At 35.8% G+C, this 21,068-nt stretch overlaps 1 protein-coding gene and 1 long non-coding RNA gene across 2 annotated transcripts; both read right to left on the bottom strand.

The window, feature by feature from the left end:
* Positions 1-16,933: 16,933 nt before the first annotated feature.
* LOC143602200 (uncharacterized) lies at positions 16,934-17,733 on the bottom strand. The gene is made up of 2 exons (XR_013147796.1): positions 17,687-17,733; positions 16,934-17,110 (listed from the first exon to the last, which is right to left on the bottom strand). It is a non-coding gene; the product is annotated as an uncharacterized LOC143602200 (long non-coding RNA).
* A 684-nt stretch (positions 17,734-18,417) lies between these two features.
* On the bottom strand, positions 18,418-19,008 carry LOC143608841 (uncharacterized). The gene has a single exon (XM_077083792.1). It carries the CDS (start codon positions 19,006-19,008, stop codon positions 18,418-18,420), a length of 591 nt encoding a protein of 196 aa, XP_076939907.1.
* Between the last annotated feature and the right edge of the window lie 2,060 nt (positions 19,009-21,068).

Genomic DNA, 21,068 nt, shown 5'->3' with positions numbered 1-21,068 from the left:
CGGTACACTTGCCGGTTTTGTGTGGTTTCTATAGGATTTTCGTTTTTATAAATTTAAAGCTTAATTGTGATTCGTTCTTTATTTATATTATACATTATGTAAACCTGCTAAACAACCACCGTGAGTTCGTTACAGGAAGGACAAGAGGGGGGGGGGGGGTCTTTCCGTAACCACCCTGCGGCGTGAGGATAAGTACCGTTCTTAAAGAGAGAAAAGTACTTAGAGTATTTAGAGTAATCCGTTGGGAGTGAACGGATACCTTGTGAAGATGACGAACGTATTTATAGCCGTAGGGTTGTGGAAAGTTTATTGGTCCAGCTGTCCTTTTCCAAAAGATGCTTTCGTAACAACAACATTTTCAAATAAATTAGAATAATGTTCCCCCAGCTCGTGAGATGAAACATCACTATCAAGTTCGATAACTTGATCAACAACTGAAGTATCATCAGAAGAAGTAGATGCATTATCAAAGAGAACTGGAGAATCATTATCAGGATATTCAGTTGGAGCACCGATTGGAACTTCAATATCATTAGAACTTGAAAATCTTGGAATTACCAGTTGTTCTTCAAAGTAAGCACGAATCAAGTCTTCATCAGGTTGATCAGTTGTTGGAGTAAATGAATTAAATAAACCATCATAGTCAAACATACAGTCAGGACCTTTCCCTTGAGGAGGTGTGGTGTATTTTTGACAGTCCACATGGTGCCATTCCTCAACACAACCAGACGTGAAATTAAATACTCGTTTCTTAGGAGAAACATAACCCAAGAAATACCCATCAATGGCTTTTTCATCAAACTTACCCACTGTAACACTCGTCAAAATACCGTGCCAAACATACCAATTTTTAAAAGTTCTAGGACTAATAAGTAATAACCGATATAATATATATACTATGGTCGTTTTCAAAACATAAATAATAATATTTCGTTTGCAAAATATTCATACTCTTCATTTGGTAAAATCAACAATCGTTTAAAGTCTTTAGATGGATAAATAATATACATATACTATTATAACTTATAATTATATATGTATGTATTTATAGTGGGTACACTATAATTAATAAATTAGAAAATTTATAATCCTTGATGATAAAGAAAATATTTGATGAATAATGCCAAAAAAACCCACGTTTCTCATTCTTACATTCTTAATGTTACCATTTACATTTATGTTGCCACCGATTTGTTTTAATATAGCACACGCCATAACGCCATTCAAATTGGTCATCACACTAATATATATCTTATAAATGAAAGAACACTGAAGGATTATTTTGGTTTAAGAGTAAAGTTGAATGGGGCAAAACAGAAATAAAGTCTTTAGTTTGAAAATACTAAATGAAGATAATTTTGATAGTGGAGACTCATTTCTCACTTACAATATAAATATTTATATGTAATAAAGAAATATATAAAAAAATAATACAATGCATTAGGTCACCATTTGGAAGCCACGCACGTTTTCTTGTTTCGCTGATTATCTAACAATATATATAAATATGTATTAAGATTATAGTGGACGAAATATCTCAATAAACCGATTAACTTCATAATACACATACAATATATCCATTTCTTCAAACAAGCAATATATTTTTGGTTCCTACCAACGAGAGCAAAGAGATATATAAAATAAATAGTAGTAGTGATGACCGGCCAAGGGTATGATAAAATAACGATCAAAGTGGTGGTATCCGGCAATCAACAGTGATATTAATCTTAAGTTTGACGGTGGTGGTCCAAGGGTATGATAAAATAACGATCAAAGTGGTGGTATCCGGCGATCAACGGCGATATTAATCTTAAGTGTGACGGTGGCGGTCGCGATAACTCACAAGTCATTTCAAGTAAATTGAAGCATCAATGGTGCGAAAAGTAAGAAATTCAAGTGTGTGCCACAACCCTGACGATGCTGTGACATAAATATGAGCAGTGACTCCCCGAAGTTCCGACGGTTTAAGTTCTAGTACGCGACATAGAGTAGAAGTGTGGCTCGTTCAAGCTTAGACATTTAACAAGAAGTACCCGTGTGAGGTAGGGGTTCCGCTTAAGTTATTATTTTCTTATTATTATATGGCTTAGACCCTAGTCAAGGGCATAGCCTAAATCTTGATAGATTATAAGTTAAACATAACTTTGCATAAGCTAAAGGTTATAGACAAAATAATGTTCTTTATAGCTAAGAAACATAAAGTTTTATATATAAAGTATATTGTTAAATAGTTTTTCTTCATGAGTAAAAAACATAAGAATCTATAAACAAATGTTATAGACAAAAGACGTTTCTTCTTGGAAAAGAAACTTATCATAGATGTTTCTTCATGAAGAAGAAACTTAGCACACGATTGGCAAATATAGAGAAAGACTTCATATCTAAATATTTTATTCAAACAAATGATCAATCAAGGTTTAAACTATCAAAACCAGACTAAAGGTCTGTAGCCGGATTAAGAGACGATCCGGGTATAAACCTATTTTATTATAGGTCAATTATTCATTCACAAAGGTTTTCAAACGAGATCACCACATCATTCAGAACAGACAATCACAAGTGAATACGTTAAACCTTTTTCAGTCAAGATAAACGGGTTGTTTATCTTAAACAAATTAACCTCAATTTGATCCAAACTTAATCAAACAGAGACTTAACAATAAGCAATATCAATTAACAATCTGATATCACAAATTAACATCCAAATCAAGCGTAATTGAGCACCGAAAGCTCTGATACCACTTGTTTGAACCTTTAGAATTAACACTAAACAATAAACAGATCTCAGATCTGATGTATACTATTAACTCTAAACTTGGATCTAGCACATTATCACGATTGATTATATGTTATGTATGTGTATATATTATCAGTAGTGTGTATAATATTAATATTATTAGTATGAAGATTGAGAGAGAGATCGGACAGGGTTTCGTTAATTATATCTCAAAAGCTTACATTAAAGTGTGAACAGTGTTCACTATAAATAGACGATGGAGTTAGTTCGTTAACATCCCCTAACGAACTAACCTTCAATTCATTACATACATTAAATAGATAATTAACTTAATGAGTCACCCCCTGATTCGTTAAACATCCTTAACGAATCAGGCGGGAAATAACTTAAGTCTTAGTTCGCTAAACATCCTTAGCGAACTAGACATTACATTAACGAACTACAAGATAACTTAATTGTTTATTACATTAAACAAAATGACAAATACGTTAACGATAAATACAAAGATTCGAGACGCAAAACCGTGCACTAACAGACACCCCCTCGTCTTGAGCTCTTTGTCTTTGATCTTCACTTGAAATGCTTGGACTGCCAATCTCTGCAGCTATGAATCCCGTTCTCATAACAAACACGCACAACGCGTTGGAATTGCATAGCCAGATCATAGTTTTAATCGCGCTCAATCAGAATCTTGTTCTTGTGCAGCACGTCATTATCGGTCTCAGTTAAATTAACCAACCACATCGGGTCGATAATCTTAATAAGCTCTGTCTTCAGACCTTTACCCAACATAATGACGGCCTCGCCAGTACGATTGTCGTAGTACCAGCGGTCGAACGTTAGATGTACGTGTTGGTGCATCGTCTTCACCGACACACTCTTCATCGTCTTCGGCGGCTTTACCTTAAGAACAAGCTTCCTCCAGCCCATTCTTGGATCAATTTCATCAATACGTTTACGTGTAGGGACTTGGGGCTTGAAAAACTTGAAACCATGATTGACTTCGAACAGCAGGTGTTGATGAAACCACTCAGCTGTCCGGTCGCCACCACGATTGATAAACGGACGACATGCGAGGGTACGGACATCCCAACGCGGTAAGGTAAGAACGTCCATTATCTTCTCGTGGTACTGAATTCCCTTCTCCCATTTCACGATGCAGACCTTAAGTTCAGAATCATATAGCCAAGAGACGATATCACCATGAACCTTTGATACGGTCTTGGTTTGCTTTGATCCAAGCTGCAGCTTCATCATTTCGCTCTTGATCGACATACCGATACGCATTGATAATTTTACCCATTTTCTGATGGCTGAACCACTTAGCAATATCAGCATCGGTTGTGACTTCAAGTGAATTAAATACTGCATCAGCTGCCTTTTTACCCATAGATACCTTTTCCAAATCATCCTCAGCAGCTTTAAACGTTTGCTCATTGAATACTGGAGCACCTTGATCAACATTTGTGTGTTGAAACAAGTCAGGGTTCTCCTCAGCAGTGACATCTTCTACCTCAACTTCCTTGTCTTCATAAATAAAATCCGTATTCATTTGAATAGACAGATCATTTATTATGTCTTCCTCATTCACTACCTCAACATCAGGATCTGTCTCTAACACGGTCAACTGTTCATCATTCAATCCAAGCAGTATGGAAATCTGCTCTCGTGTTAGGGACCTTTCAAAAAACTCACCAACCTCAATCTCATCCCTGTTCACCACACTTCTAACTATTCCCGATCCATCCATAAATATGACAGTGTTGGCTTCAATCATTTCGATCGGTTTGGCAGCTGTATAGTTATGATAAACAATAATCAGTTTACCCGAGTCATCACCACCACTTGTATCTGCACCGGAAGATGATCTGTGCGCTTGTTTAGGCTCACATCCTGCACCAGACTCGTCAGGATCTTGGTCATCATTCTTGAGTTTCTTCAATGCATCGTCTTTACACGTTAACTGCAAAATCAGATCCTCCTGTTATTTGAGTTTCACCCCTGAGACTCAACAATCGCACGAATCCCCTTAGTCTCTTTCTGACAGAATGAAACATAACTCATCAGCCTCTTTGATTCTCCATTAGGTGTTCCTGATTCAGGCGGTCAGCAGACATCTGATTCTCATACAAGTGTAGCAAGTTCAATAGCATGTCTGTCTGACGATTCTGTGGCATGTTGTACAAGGATGGATTGGTCCTTGAGGCCTTGTAATTCTCATGAATGAGACATCACTAGGTGGAGGAGGTCTCATGGACGGTGTTGGAGGAACAGTGGAAGGTGTAGCATAAGGCATTGGTATTTCAGCTAATACCATCTGTGAAATCATACCAAGTCTCTCATGAGCAACCATCGTCGTCGTCAATGTGAGTGCCGGAGTGCTAGTAGTAAGTGGCACTGCCGGGCGTTGAGATGTAGTTATCCGAGGTGGCGGAACACCAATAATTACACCAGCTCCAGCCGATATACGTCTCTTGGCTGGAGCTTCAGAAGCTGGTGCTTTACCCTTTCTTTTCCGTTCATGTTGAGCTGCAATTGTGGCAGCTAACGCGGCTTCAACTGCAGCTTGTTGTTCTTGAAGAGCTGTATCACCAGCACCACCATGTCCAGCATCTCCACCATCATCACCATCATCATTTCCATCGTTCCCACCTTCTCCTCCCTCACGCTCGGAATCCGGGTCATCGTGGATCCAGTGTTCATTGGGAGGACATACATAATCAAGATTAATAATGTGACCAATCATACGTTTGTCCCGTGGATTCTCCATATGGTAGATCGTCATTCTATGCACAGTGTCGGCCTTCATGTGTTCTAAGTCAAGAACATCATCCACTAACGTTCGATCAATCACCAAGTTTGGTACAAGTCTTGAATTATCAACTGCAGAAATCGTGGATACATTAAGAACTTTTTCTTCTGAGCCGTTTGTTGAAATTGTTCTTTCAAATGATCGAAAACCAGTTCTGAGAAGTTGAAAGGTTTATTGAGAATAAGAGCCACAAATGCCGATTGCAAACTGGTCCGACATTCATCAAATCTACTACGACCACCCATACAGTGAATCAAAACGTGTAAAAGATACATGTAGGGAGGACATAAACCAGTCTTGTTAAGCATGGAATCTTCAATATTCCTACCATAACATACACGTGTAAACAAACCCTTGATTAACTCCTTATTAAACTCACTTGGGTAATTATCACTATCCCCAAACCGAAGCACCCTCCTAATCACATCTACATCCACTGTAATGGGAGTTTGATTGATTGTTGCTCGAATGTGATTCTCGGTGTCAACAAACTCAGCAGTATTCCAGAACCGCCTAATAATACTCATATAAACAGTAGGTCGGGCAGTTATAGCATAATGTATCACCGAACGACGTAGAAATGCTAAAATAGCCCTAAACTGAGCTTCATCAGTAACGTCTGAATCAACATAAGCACAGATGTTGTGCTTCTTGTCATATGATAACAACTGGACTTCTTCTTGTTCTTAAGGTTGTTCTTGTTCTTGGGGAGCAGCAGGTGGATCTTGATCCATTTGATCGGCCATTTCACTGAATAAATATAGACTAATAAAAGTAATGTAAAAGTTTAATATACTATAAGCACGTATATATCAATATATATCTATCAATAGACGGTGTATTTAATTTTTGATGTCGTGTGTAATCAATGTACAGACGCGGTTAGACTTTTGGAATAATTTATTTATTACAATATTTAGTTAAATTAATTAAATAAATTAATATTGAAATGTCATTCGTTAAAACATCAATCTGATTCGTTAAAGAAATATAACAAATTAATTGATTCGCTATCAAGTAAATAGTTTAACGAAGAAGAAATAGCGAATGAACTATGAAAGATAGCGAACTAACTTCTAGTTCGTGTCAGATTGACGAATCCAAATCTGATTCGTTAAATAAGTGATTCGCTGATCTAATTCGTCTGAATCCTTAACGAATTGGACATGGAAAAGTTCCAATTCGCTAAAGTTAACGAATGGTCTAAATTAGACTTAATCTTTGACACTCATGGTCAAAGTCAAAATTATCAAGAACACAGATAGTCAAAGTAGCAAATCGAAGGCCAGTGACTCCATAATTGACGAAGAGTAGCCGAACAAATGACAATACATGTCTCGAAAACTCATTGCGAAGCCCACAATAACGTATATGAGATTGTAAACCAACAAATAAGTTAGGTTATTCAATGTATGTACAGAGTATAAATACCCGAAACGATAATCAAATAATAAACCCGGCATTCAATAATCAAATTCTGATTAATGATCACCAAGGGTATCAGAACGCAATTCCGATCAAAATGATATCAAATTTAAGTACATTAACAGAGTATTAATCCAGGTAAGCAAGGTTACAAAAACCTTAAAACCCTGACATGAGAATCACATAATTACCTATCAAAACTCTATTATTTTTTGACAAAAATCACAAAGAAATAACCATTTATACCTTACGAACACAATGGTATATTCAAAAGTTCGAATTTCGAAGGTCGAAAAAATCAGAGAAAATTTGAACAGGGTAGCTTTAGGTATAAGGAAGGTGAGGGAACAGTTTATGACACTTCGTTTCACGCTGTCCTTTATACACTTACACGCTTCCCAATGTACCCCATGTACGAATCAAGGGATTCGTTTGAATTTTAAACTAACGAATCAGTCAATTTCGTTATTTGAACTGAACACATGGTATAGAGAATTAGGTTTGATTTGTGATGTGATTCGTTAAATATGTATAACGAATTAGAAGTGTTTCGTTACAGAGTGCGGAAGCGAATTAGGTGAACGAACTAGACTGTAGTTCGTTAAAAACACCTAATTCGTTATCCATAATTAACGAATTTAAAGAAATTAATAAATCAAATCAAATAAATAAATGAATTAAATAAATTAAATTGATTATTTAAATATCTTACTAGAATTACCAAAGACTGTTATCTCAATAATCAAATAACTTAAAAAACGTTTTACGTTCATTACAACTTAAATAATATGTAAAATGAAATATAAAATATTTTTGGTATTTTGTAAAAAAAATAAAGAATGTATTTACAGAAATATCCGAACCAGTAAATAAACAATTTTTTTTTTGTGTTTTTCTATGAGTTTCAAAAGAAGTACATATTTTTGTGTTTTTGTTGAGTTTAAGCTGAAAATCATATTGACCAAAATGCCCTTCCATCACAGTTTTATATTTCAGCGATATTGTGACTGGCGTTAAGTCGGTCATTGATATTGTTGTCCACTTAAATCTTATAAAAAGCCTTCGAGCATTTTTGTGACATGATTTAGAGTTCAATTAGCGCACAAAATATCAGAAACTATCAGCCTCTAATCTCGGTTCAAGCTTAAACCATTATAGTGTTAATCAAAATTTGAAAACATTTAGAATATTTGAGCAATGCATCAAGTTTCTTTTACTGTGAGTGAGTATGCACGAGTCCATCTGTCGGCTTACATACATTGTATCCCCTGGGGTCCGTTTCTTATTGGTAGTAAGACGCGCGCAAGGGAGGAACAATTGTATGACTAACAGTGGATTTTGGTCAAGTCAGTAATTTGGATTGTACGAAGTACAACAGTGATCAAGTTTAATGACTTTGGGTTTGCTCTAAAAGCGAATGAAATATTCATGTTTATGAATACCCAGATGCTTAAGCCGCATAAAGACTCACAGTGTCCAAAATCCCAACGCTTGTTATTTGCTTTATTATATTTTTGGGTGATCAACAACTATAAGGCTTGAGTATGACCGGTTATTACATTTCTGCCATCCTCACCGAGACTTTTGCTAGAGACTAACACCTCTTTCAATTTGGCTTTTCTTTAGGTTTATATCACTTACTTTACTCTAACAGCTTGTTTATGACCTATCAATGCACCAATGATTAAACACTCAGTCTTTTAAACTTATTTCTTTCTGGATTTTGGGTCAAATAATCAATGTACTATCATTTTCTCTTTTTTCTTCAAAAACTCAAAATTTTGAGAGGCATAAACAAATTTAATCTCCCCAGTTCCTGTCCATCTACAAGTAGATAATAGGACCAATACATGCAAGCATGCTTCACAAACTTAAATAACTGACATAATTTTCAGCTAAAAAAAATAGAAAGCTTAACGAACACCCCAAATACTTTCCATTATCAGGTAAATGGCTATCCCGACAATTTACAAGAAATTATCAGGACTAAACATATACAAGTATATGTCTTTCAAATAGAAGTAAATGACATAATTTTCAGCGAACGTAAGCAAAAATATTTTTGGTTTTCCCTTTACAAACTAAAACACAATATTTTTAATTTTTCAAATTTTAAGATGTTTTTGGTTTTTCAAAATAAAATCAGGAAAGATTACAGTATTTTTGATTTTTCAAAATTTTCTAATGTTTTTGGGTTTTATCTATACAAACGAAACGCACAATATTTTTGTATTTTCTAAAATTCACCCCCTAAAACCTAAAAACAAAATAAAATGATAAACCAAAATTTAACAGAAAAGACAGATAATCATCCTTGTTTAAGGATATCAGCAAGGGTCTTCAATCCATTTAAACCAAGCAAAAATTGAAAACGTGTTTTATCAAAAGCTTTGGTAAATAGATCGGCTTTCTGAAAATCAGTGTGTACTTTCTCAAGGTCAATTAATTTCTTTTCATAACAATCCCGTATGAAATGATATCGAATTTCGATATGTTTCGTTTTAGAATGTTGTACGGGATTTTTGGCGATACTAATAGCAGGAGAATTATCAATCAAGATGGGAGTAGTAAGAAGCTTCAAACCATAGTCGCGAAGATGTTGTTGTATCCACAAAACCTGGGAACAGCAACTCGAGGCTGCAACATATTCAGCTTCGGTGGTTGAAGTGGAGACCGTTGTCTGCTTCTTACACTGCCAGGAAACAAGCCAACTTCCTAAGAATTGACATCCCGTTGTGGTAGACTTGAAATTAATCTTGCATCCTCCATAGTCTGAGTCGGAATAAGCGGTAAGATCAAAAGTATCATCTTTAGGGTACCATAACCCAATGTCATGATTTCCCCTAAGATATTGCAAAATACGCTTGACCACTGCCAGGTGAGTCACTCGTGGACTAGCTTGGTACCTAGCACATAAACAAACAACAAACATTATGTCGGGTCGAGAAGCAGTAAGATACATCAAAGAACCAATCATAGCATGATAGAGGGTAGGATCGATAGTATCCTCCAATTCATCCGGTGATAAATTGTGACCCACGGGAAGAGGAGTAGAAGGGATTTTTCCGGCAGTAATCTTGAATCGGCTCAAGACGTCGTTCACATATTTAGTCTAGTGAATAAAAATTCCTTTCGCAGACTGATGAACCTGCAACCCTAAAAAGAAATTCATCTCTCCCATCGAACTCATCTCAAACTTGGTTTGCATTGATTTCTCGAACTCCTTGCACAACGTGTCATTTGTTGACCCAAAGATTATGTCATCAACATAAATCTGAACGAGGAGAAGATCATCACCAATATTTTTATAAAACAAAGTGCAGTCAACAGTTCCACGTTTGAAACCATTATCCGTCATATGGTCGGCGAGCGTGCCATACCAAGCTCTCGGGGCTTGATGTAGACCATACAAAGCCTTGTTTAAACGGTAAACACGGTCAGGATAATCAGGATCTTCAAAACCTGGAGGCTGTAAGGCGAACACTTCCTCATGAAGTTCACCATTGAGAAAAGCACTCTTGACATCCATTTGATATACTTTAATGTTCTTGTAAGCAGCATATGCCAGAAAGATTCGAATCGACTCTAATCTTGCAACTAGAGCATATACTTCAGTGTAATCAATACCCTCTTGCTGATGAAAACCTTGCACTACTAATCGTGCCTTGTTTCTCACAATTACCCCGATCGTCTTTCTTACACTTATATACCCACTTCGTCGGAATCTCCTTCTTGACTCTAGCAGGTTTGTCGATAAGATCCCAAACACCCAAACTTGCAAATTGCTATAATTCTTCTTGCATGGATTCTACCCAAGAAGGATCTTGAAGTGCCACACGAGGAGTTGTTGGCTCAACTTGAGATAGAAAACAAGTGAATTTAGCAAGATTCACAATCCCAGACGAGTGTAAGTCAACATAAGCACACAATACATTATTGTCACCAGATGAAGCAACTTGATGACGTGTTTGAACTCCCACATCAAGTTCTCTAATAATGTTTTCTTGTGGATGGTAATTATGAATCCTAAGAGTAAGATTCTCAGAAACCGCAACGTTTTCAAATAAATTATTGTAATGTTCACCCAATTCATGAGATGAAACATCACTATCAAGTTCAATAACTTGATCCATAACTGTATTGTCATCAGATGAAGTAGAAGCATTATCAAAATTAACAGGAGGCTCATTATCAGGTTCTTCTGTTGGAGCATCGATTGGAACTTCAACATCATTAGAACTTGAAAACCTTGGAATTTCCAAATGTTCTTCAAAATAAGCACGAACTAAATCTTTATCTGGATGATCGGTTGTTGGAGTAAATGAATTAAATAAGCCATCATAGTCAAACATCCAATCGGGACCTTTTCCTTGAGAAGGAGTAGTGTACTTTTGACAGTACACATGGTACCATTCTTCAACACAACCAGACGTAAAATTAAATACTCGTTTCTTAGGAGAAGCATAACCCAAGAAATACCCTTCAATGGCTTTCTCATCAAACTTTCCTACATCCTTTTTCAACATCGTACATGGACACCCAAATGGTTCCAAGTACTTTAAATTAGGTTTACGATTATTCAACAACTCATAACTAGTCTTTTTGAGTCTCTTACAAGTTAGAACTCGATTGAGTGTATAACAAGCAGTATTCACCGCCTCATTCCAAAACTGGACAGGAAGCTTTGAATCAGCGAGCATCGTTCTAGCAGCTTCAATCAATGTTCTATTCTTTCGTTCAGCAACACCGTTCTGTTGTGGTACATATGTGGCACTTGGCACTGTATTCTCGATGAATTCCCTTTTGTAAACAAAAGAAATCCAATACAGTATTTTTAAATTCGGTACCATTGTCACTTCGAATTCTCCTCACTTTCTGTTTGTATAGTGATTCGATCTTAGTGATTAAATTTTGAACGAGAAGCGGTGTTTGATCTTTTGAACTCATAAACAAAACCCATGAGTATCGTGAATAATCATCAGTAACTACCAGGCAATACCAATTCCCCGAAATACTCGCATGATTCACTGGACTGAACAAATCCATATGAAGTCGCTCAAGAGGAGTATCAATTGAATTTAATAACTTAGATGGATGTGACTTCTTCTTCTGTTGCCCTTTTTGCAAGCAACACAGTGATCGGATAATTTAAAATTCTTTAACGACACACCCTCAACTAAGTCATTTTCCATCAGGTAGTTCATCTTTCGAACATGTATGTGACCCATTCGACGATGCCATAGAATAGAGTCTTTCTCGGTAGCTTTCGAGACAAAACATGAGTCGATCGATGTTGATACTTTAGACCTCATATTTAAGACATAAATATCATTTGCTCGAGGTGATCGCATGACAACGATGTCCTCGGGAATCACAAAACCCGGTTTTAAAATCAGACACTCTTTATCTGTAAATACTGTAGTGTATTGCTTATCACAGATTTGCGACACACTCAATAAATTATGGTCCACTTTATCATAATAGTTAACCTTTTCAAAAGTAATATGCCCATTCGAAACATCACATTCCTGTGTAATCATACCCCCAGAATTGCCAGCGAACGCTACATAACCCCCTGAATATTTCTTACATTTGTTAAGAGGTCGAGATTTCCAGTAATATGACGAGAACATCCGCTATCTATAATCCAGGTTTCACCAGAAATGGTCTTGGATGTACCCTACACACAAATGAAAATGATCAGTTCAAAAAGGCAGCCCAGGCCTCAGTCTTGGGCACCTTTTGGTTTTCTTGAGAAAAATTAAACTTAGTTGCATTCAAATGTTGTTCAGCAACTTGAGAATAAGTTACAGGTTTCTTAGACTTTCTTCTTAGATACGCAGCTTGAACTACATTTGAATTAACATTTTTGCATAACGATTCGGTTGGAATAAACTTAGGTTTAACGGAACCATGAGTTTCTTTCACATGAACAACTTTTCGAGGATGCACATTAGATAACATAATATGAGTATCATCAGCATACGACACAGGTCGTTTTAGAATATCCTTTACCAATGAAACCGGTTTAGAATGGTCCTTGATAAAAGGATGAAGATTCTGATAATTCTTCTGGCCACAATTTCTCACTACATGACCTTGATGACCGCAAAGGAAACAACTTCGCATGTCAACATGATGATGTTGAGAATGAGTTGGAACATATGACACAGATGATGGATGATGACTCACATTTTTGGTCATGCTCTTAACAAAATCATCAGATAACTCAGATCTCTTTTTCAAGTAGAAATCTAAATTAGAACAGTTTGAAAAACTATTCGACGTATCTGTTCCAGTTGACTTCACAAATTGAACTTTCTTAGCCTATTTTAAAACTTTCTTTGCTTTAGTCAATGGATCAGATGAAGCTGATGTTTTTGCTTGAGCATATCGAAGTTCAAGATCTTGAATCTTGGAAGTTTCATTTTGAAATACACTTTCAATAAGTTCTGGTTTAATGATACTTGTTGGAATGTCTTTATCTGTGAATATCGTGTCTATCCCCTTTAACTTAAATACTCTATCAGTAGATGGCTTGGAAACAGTTGGATTTATGAAACGCAACAAATCTTTATCAGAAATTTTGGGTTTTTCTGGTTTCTTAGCCTTCACTGGTTTGACATTAACATGAGCATCTTGTTTCACCTTGGTTGTGTGCGGACCATATACAACTTCCTCAAATTCATGAGGTTCACAAAGTATGGGATTTGAACTTGGAATGTTCTTGTTCTTGTGTATGACTTCAGGTTCGAACACATCCTCAATGATAACTTTGTCAACATTTTCAACAAAAACTTTATTGCTTTGAACATGAAGTTTCTGAATTGAAGATTGGGATTTAACATTATCATATTTAACTGGTTTTGTCTTTTCAGAAATCACAAATTCTTTAACAATCACATCCTCTTCTTGTTTAGCAAAAGGATTTGGTTTGTAATCATTATGAAAAGGTGGTGGAATCTCAACAAAACCTATTCCTTTCTTTGAATTTTTTTGCTTACCAGATACTTCAATTATTTCATTCAGCAAAAATGAAGAGTTTCTAAATTTTCCCAATTTGTTCTTTAACTCAAGAACCTCATTCTCAAGATCGGTTATCTTGGATCTATGTTTCAAGATTTCTTGAAATTTTTGATCATTGATAGTCATTTTAACCGATAACTCAGCCTTAAGATCATGATTACTTATAGTCAAAGCTTCAATCTTCTCTCTTGATTTCATTTGAGAAGTTAAAGATTGCCTATAAGTATCTTTCAACGAAGTAATCTCCTTAAGTAAACTATCATTATGGGCTTTCAATGCATCTAACTTAGATTTACAATCAACACATGAAGGTTTAATACCTATGTTAGAAGAAGAATTACTAACCTCATTTTGTTTAGCCATGCAAGAAGAAGTGGTTGAATCACTGATCTTTGCCATACAAGCAAAAGTAGTTGAAAGCTTTTCACTTGAATCATCAGACTCAGACTCAGTATCAGCATCAGAAGAAATTTCACTTCCACTCACATCTTGAAAGTACTCAGGAAATCCAAACATTGCAAGATATGCTTGATTGTTACCACATAATAACCTTTGTGACTAGTCATCTCCATCTACGTTGGATAACATTGCTTGAAATCCAGAAGACGAAGGTTTACCTCCAGAAGACTTTCTAGCATCATTACCACTCTTTCCCGATGATTTTTGATTTTGTTTTCTGGGATCGGTATACTCCTTCTTAGGCTTATCACATTCTTTGGCGAAATGACCAAAATCTTAACAATTGTAACACTTAACCTTCAATTTATCAAACCCCAATTTCTTGTTTAAAGATGGAAGATCTTTACCCATTCTTTGCATGAACTTTTTCACTTTCCTGACTATCATAGCATATTCCACTTCAAGTCCATCAGTTCTAAATCATCAGGATCAATCTGATCGTAATCTTCATCAATAAGATCACTTGTGGCAATTTTACTACTAACCAAATTCTCATATGAAGTCATGAAAGCAGATAAGAAAGCAAAATTTTGTTCAGCTTCTCTCATGTTTACATTTGGTTGTGATGAGAATTGATTTGATGATGATGAACTACCAGATCCTCCAGATGAACCAATATTTCCAGCTGTGTAAAAACAAGCACGAGGATCACTATAGATAGTTGTTGCATTTTCACTTGATGTTTGTGTGAGAAAAGCAGTGATAGGTGAAATGGTTGAACTTAATGGCATGCTTCCACCATAAAATGTAGGATCTTGATTATCTTTCGAAGACTTTTAACATTTAAGATCATATTCTCGAGCCTCGATCTTTTGCAGAAATTCAGATGCAGTCAATTCTCATTGCTAAAATAATTATTCTCCTTCAACATAGTCTAGATTGAATATTTATTGTAAATGGCCCATTCTCTATGGTTTGTATAGCGAATGAGGTCCATTCGTTAGTAATCTAGGCTAGTTCGTTAAGCTTATAAGCCCATTCGTTATGAAAGCATAACGAATGAGGGCTGGTTCGTTAAGTTAACACCATTCGTCATGGAATGTTGACGAATGGAGTCTAATTTAACGAACCAACCCTCATTCGTTATGCTTTCATAACGAATGGGCTTATAAGCTTAACGAACTAGCCTAGATTACTAACGAATGGACCTCATTCGCTATATAAACCATAGCGAATGGGCCATTTACAATAAATATTCAAACTAGACTATGTATAACTTATTCGATTGCTACGGACACCAAAACCGTGCACTAACAGATACCCCCTTTTCCGTAGCTATCGAATACTTTAATCTTGAATACTTTAACCGCAAATCACCAGTCACAAACCGTGCACTAACAGACACCCCCTTGACTGATGATTTTCGGGCTTGTGCAGACGGACAATCTTTAAATCTTTACAGCAAACCAACAACTTGTAGCCTCTCATATCAGATCACCCCCTCAAAGTGAGCAACTCTTGGAGATCATCCCGATCATCCATTGACGTATGATATGATTCAATCTTTCAACAATCAGCAACAAGTCATCAGCTATCCGTCAGCACCGGTAAAAGAAAAACATATCTTTACATTTAACCTCGTCACACATCTTCATGAAAAGACCGATCATTTAACATCTTTCACTTCGGTCTTCCCTCTCTTGATAACGTTTATCCCAAATATACTCTTGAAGCCATTCGCAAAGATGCACTAATGTTTGGGCATATGATTCAGAGTTTCAACCTCTATTAATAAACCCCAAATGATCAATTTCTTCAATCCAATGACAAGACTCGTATATTCTTCAATAAGATCAACCCGTTCGAGAATCGTCCCCCTCAACAGAAGTAATCTGCCATTTACTTGTAGCCAACATAGTCAGGATCAAAGTCCCTCAGAAAGACCAAAACCGTGCACTAAAAGACACCCCCTTTTCCGTAGCTATCGAATACTTTAATCTTGAATACTTTAATCGCAAATCACCAGTCACAAACCGTGCACTAGCAGATAACTTAAAGTTCTTCAAAGACACACCTTCCACTAGGTCATTTGCCATTAGATAATCATCTTACAAACATGAATGTGACCCATTCTACGATGCCATAGAATAGAATCTTTCTCGATTGCTTTCGAGACAAAACATGTTTCGATAGATGTTGATACTTTAGAACTCATATTTAAAACATAAATATCATTTGATCGAGGTGATCTCATGATAACCATGTCTCGGGAATCACATAACCCGGTTTCAAAATCAGACATTCTTTATCAGTAAATATTGTAGTGTATTGCTTGTCACAGATTTGTGACACACTCAATAAATTATGGTCTACCTTGTCACAATAATTGACTTTTTCAAAAGTAATGTGCCTACTCGAAACATCACCTTCTTGTGTGATCATACACCCAGAATTCCCAGCAAACGCTGAAACACCCTAAAATTTCTTTTTTATAAATAATATTTTCACAAAATATATATCAGAGTAGGTCCCGATTTACATTCAAAGCATGTCACTCGTGGTGACGTTTTATTTTATAAAAATACATATTGTACAAGAAAACATATATGTTTAAAACAAACTTTATTATACAAACTATTAAACATGAGAGTATGGTTCTCTTCTCAGTCCAGTCCCGTCCATGAGGCTTCAACCATCTAGGGGTGCTTTTCCTGAAAACATATTAAAACATATTTTTATTAGCTTTCGCTAAGTAAGTAAACCATCTTATAAAAATATGTTTTATTTTTATTTGGAATTTGACACCCAGATTCCTTGAGATTTCAACACCCGAAATAGTTATATATTTACTCCACAATATTCTTTGGGAATTCAACACCCGAATTCCTTGGGATTTCAACACACGAAATCCTTGATTTTACTCCTCTTTATTCTTTGGGAATTCAACACCTGAATTCCTTATGAGCTCATTTTCAACCCATGAGGGTTATTAACTCCCCTTTGGGGTTCAACACCCGAACCCCTTAAGATTTCAACTCCCGAAATCTTTTATATATAGTATTAAAATTTTGGAGTTTCAACTACCGAAACTCTTGGGACTCGTAACCCATATTTTTATTAGAGGTATACCACCATGTTTATTATAAAACCATAGCCTCTTTTAAGCCACACATTAATGCACATACTTGGACCCACAATCATTTCTCAGATAATCATATATATGCATATCAAAATAAACATATATAAAACACTTGTAAAAATAACATGATTATGGTCCGTGTACTTACCTCCTTGTGTTAGTAACGTGGGTGTAGACGACAACCCGCTAATTTATAAAAATCACCTCCAAAATAAACTAGAGCTTACTTGTTCTAAATATCTATCCGTTTAACAACTTAAGTATGTTGTTGGTTTGTAAAACTTCTATACACATGAAGCATATATATATATATATATATATATATATATATATATAGTCAAGAATTTCCTTGTTAGCCAAGAGTTTTCTTGATTAAGTTCGATTATTTTATTATTATTTTCAATCTTATCGGTATAGATAATAGGATATATATATATATATATATATATATATATGTATATATATATATGTATATATATATATGTATATATATATATATATATATGTATATCTTTATTTATTTTAAATGCAAAATGCATCACCTTTTACTTACTTATTAAGACTGAGAGCTCATTTTCGTATCTCCATATTATCCTTTCTTTCTTATTATATGTAATAGTATTTAATAATATTGTTGTTACTACAAAGCTACATGAGCTTTTAAATTATAATAATAACAAGTATTTGTTTTATATCTTATTAGATGGTAAATATTAACGAATGCTCGTTTAAACGCCTCATATTTCAATGAGTCATTTTACTCGCTACTTACTCGTTTAATAATATTTGAAATATAGATTCCAAATATTTTATTTTTATCCACAAAATAGGATGTTACAAATCTCCCCCTCTTAATTAGGTTTTGTCCCCAAAACCTGTTCATACCTCGAATAATTCCGGGTAATACTTTCTCATTTCATCTTCGGCTTCCCACGTGGTATCTGAACCTCGCCGATGTTTCCATTGTACTTTTACTTGACTTATATCTTTATTTCGAAGTTGCTTAACTTTTCGATCAAGAATTGCCACATGTTTTTCTACATAGTTAAGCTTATCATCCACTTCGATGTCATTTAATGGCACACATGCCGTTTCATCAGCCAAACATTTTCGTAAATATGACACATGAAATGTGTTATGGATGCCATTTAATTCTTCGGTTAAGTCCAACCGATAGGCCACTTTCCCCACACGAGCAGTTATCTTAAATGGGCCTATAAATCGTGTGCTTAGCTTACCACGTTTACGGAAACGAATCACTCCTTTCCATGGAGAGACTTTTAACATAACATAGTCTCCTACTTGAAATTCAATTGGGCGTCTTCGTTTATCAGCATACGATTTTTGTCGATCTTGAGCCGCTTTCAAATGTGTTCTGATTTGATCAATATTTTCGTTCGTTGCATTTACCACTTCTTTATTTGCGAGTTCTCTTTGACCAATTTCTCCCCAACACACTGGGTGCGACATTTTCTACATAAAGCATTTCAAATGGGGGCATTCCAATGCTTGAGTGGTAACTATTATTATAAGAGAACTCTACCAGGGGAAAATACTTGTCCCAACTTCCACCAAAATCAATAATACAAGCACGAAGCATATCCTAGAGAGTTTGAATTGTTCTTTCGCTTTGCCCATCGGTCAGAGGATGATATGCCGTACTGATCAATAATTTGGTGCCCATTTCCTCCTGAAAATTTCTCCAAAATCTTGAGGTAAAACGTGTGTCTCTATCTGACACGATACATACTGGCACTTCGTGTCTTGACACCACCTCATTAATATAAACTTCTGCCATTCGTTCTGAAGTATATTTTTCATGAATGGGTATAAAGTGTGCACTTTTTGTCAAACGATCGACAACTACCCATATCGTATCATGTCCTTTGGCTGTTTTTGGAATTTCGTTATTAAATCCATCGTAATGTGTTCCCACTTCCATAATGGAATCTCTAAAGGTTGCATCTTTCCATATGGTTTCTGGTGTTCAGCTTTAACTTGTAAACAAGTCAAACACCTTTCCACATATTTAACAATATCTCTTTTCATACCAGGCCACCAATAATTTTTCTTCAAGTCATTGTACATTTTGGTAGCACCTGGATGAATTGAATACCTTGATTTATGTGCCTCATCCAGAATGATCGTTTTAATTGAACAAGACTTAGGAATCCAAATACGTCCAAAATGAATCTTAACTCCTTTGTCATTTTCTTCCAAATGTCGAACTTGACCAACAATTCTTTCGCGCTTTAAATTTTCTTCTTTTAGTGCTTCCTTTTGCGCAGTTTTAATTTGGTCAAATAAGTCCGAATTTACAATCATTTTATATGATTGTACCTTAATTAGAGAATAATTCTCTTTTCGGCTCAGGGCATCAGCCACAACGTTGGCTTTACCTGGGTGGTAGAGAATTTCACAGTCATAATCTTTGGCTAATTCCAACCATCGACGTTGTCTCATGTTCAACTCTTTCTGATCAAAGAAATACTTCAGACTTTTATGGTCAGTATAGATAGTGCATTTTGTTCCATATAAATAGTGCGTACAGATCTTTAGCGCAAATACTACTGCTGCTAATTCGAGATCATGGGTAGGGTAGTTTGCTTCATGTGACTTTAATTGACGTGAGGCATATGCTATCACTTTCCCTCTTTGCATAAGCACGCAACCCAATCCAATACGTGAGGCGTCAGAATAACTACAAAGTCCTCTGTTCCTTCTGGTAAAGCTAGTATCAGAGCTCTAGTTAGCTTTTCTTTCAAGATTTGAAACGCCTTTTTGTTTTCCGAGTTCCATTCAAATTTGGAATTCTTTCGATTTAGCTTTGTTAATGAGGATGCAATTTTCGAAAAATCCTGAATGAAACGCCGATAATAACCGGCTAAACCAAGAAAACTTCTAACTTCCGTTGGGGCCTTTGGAGGAAACCATCGAATAATAGACTCTATCTTGGCGGGATCTACTAAGATACCCTCCTCGTTCACGACGTGACCCAAGAATTGAACTTCTCTAAGCCAGAACGCACATTTAGAAAACTTTGCGTATAGCTTTTCTCTTCTTAAGGTATCAAGAACCTCGCGAAGATGTTGAGCATGATCTTTTTCAGTTTGGGAATAGATGAGAATATCATCGATGAACACGATGACGGAACGATCAAGCATTGGCTTACATACTCGATTCATAAGATCCATGAAAACTGTTGGGCATTCGTTAAGCCGAATGGCATCACAACGAATTCATAATGCCCATAATGAGTACGATAAGCCGTCTTAGGTGCATCTTCTTCTCGTACCCTTACTTGATGATATCTTAACCTTAAATCAATCTTTGAGAACCAACTAGCACCTTGCAGTTGATCAAAAAGATCATCAATTCTAGGCAAAGGATACCTATTCTTGATGGTTAATTTATTCAATTCATGGTAATCAATGCACATCCGCATGCTACCGTCTTTCTTTTTAACGAACAAAATAGGTGCTCCCCAAGGTGAAACACTCAGGCGAATAAAGCCTTTATCCAATAGATCT

Source organism: Bidens hawaiensis, unplaced genomic scaffold (genome assembly GCF_021521415.1).
Source record: "Bidens hawaiensis isolate Kalapana, Puna unplaced genomic scaffold, B.hawaiensis_p1.1 tig00000237_1, whole genome shotgun sequence".
NCBI classification, from domain to species: domain Eukaryota; kingdom Viridiplantae; phylum Streptophyta; class Magnoliopsida; order Asterales; family Asteraceae; genus Bidens; species Bidens hawaiensis.
This window is presented reverse-complemented; position numbering and strand designations above follow the sequence as displayed.

What these genes read in the sequence shown, in the direction of transcription:
- LOC143608841 (XM_077083792.1), bottom strand. Translation starts at nt 19,008, where the DNA reads ATGTCGCACCCAGTGTGTTGGGGAGAAATTGGTCAAAGAGAACTCGCA.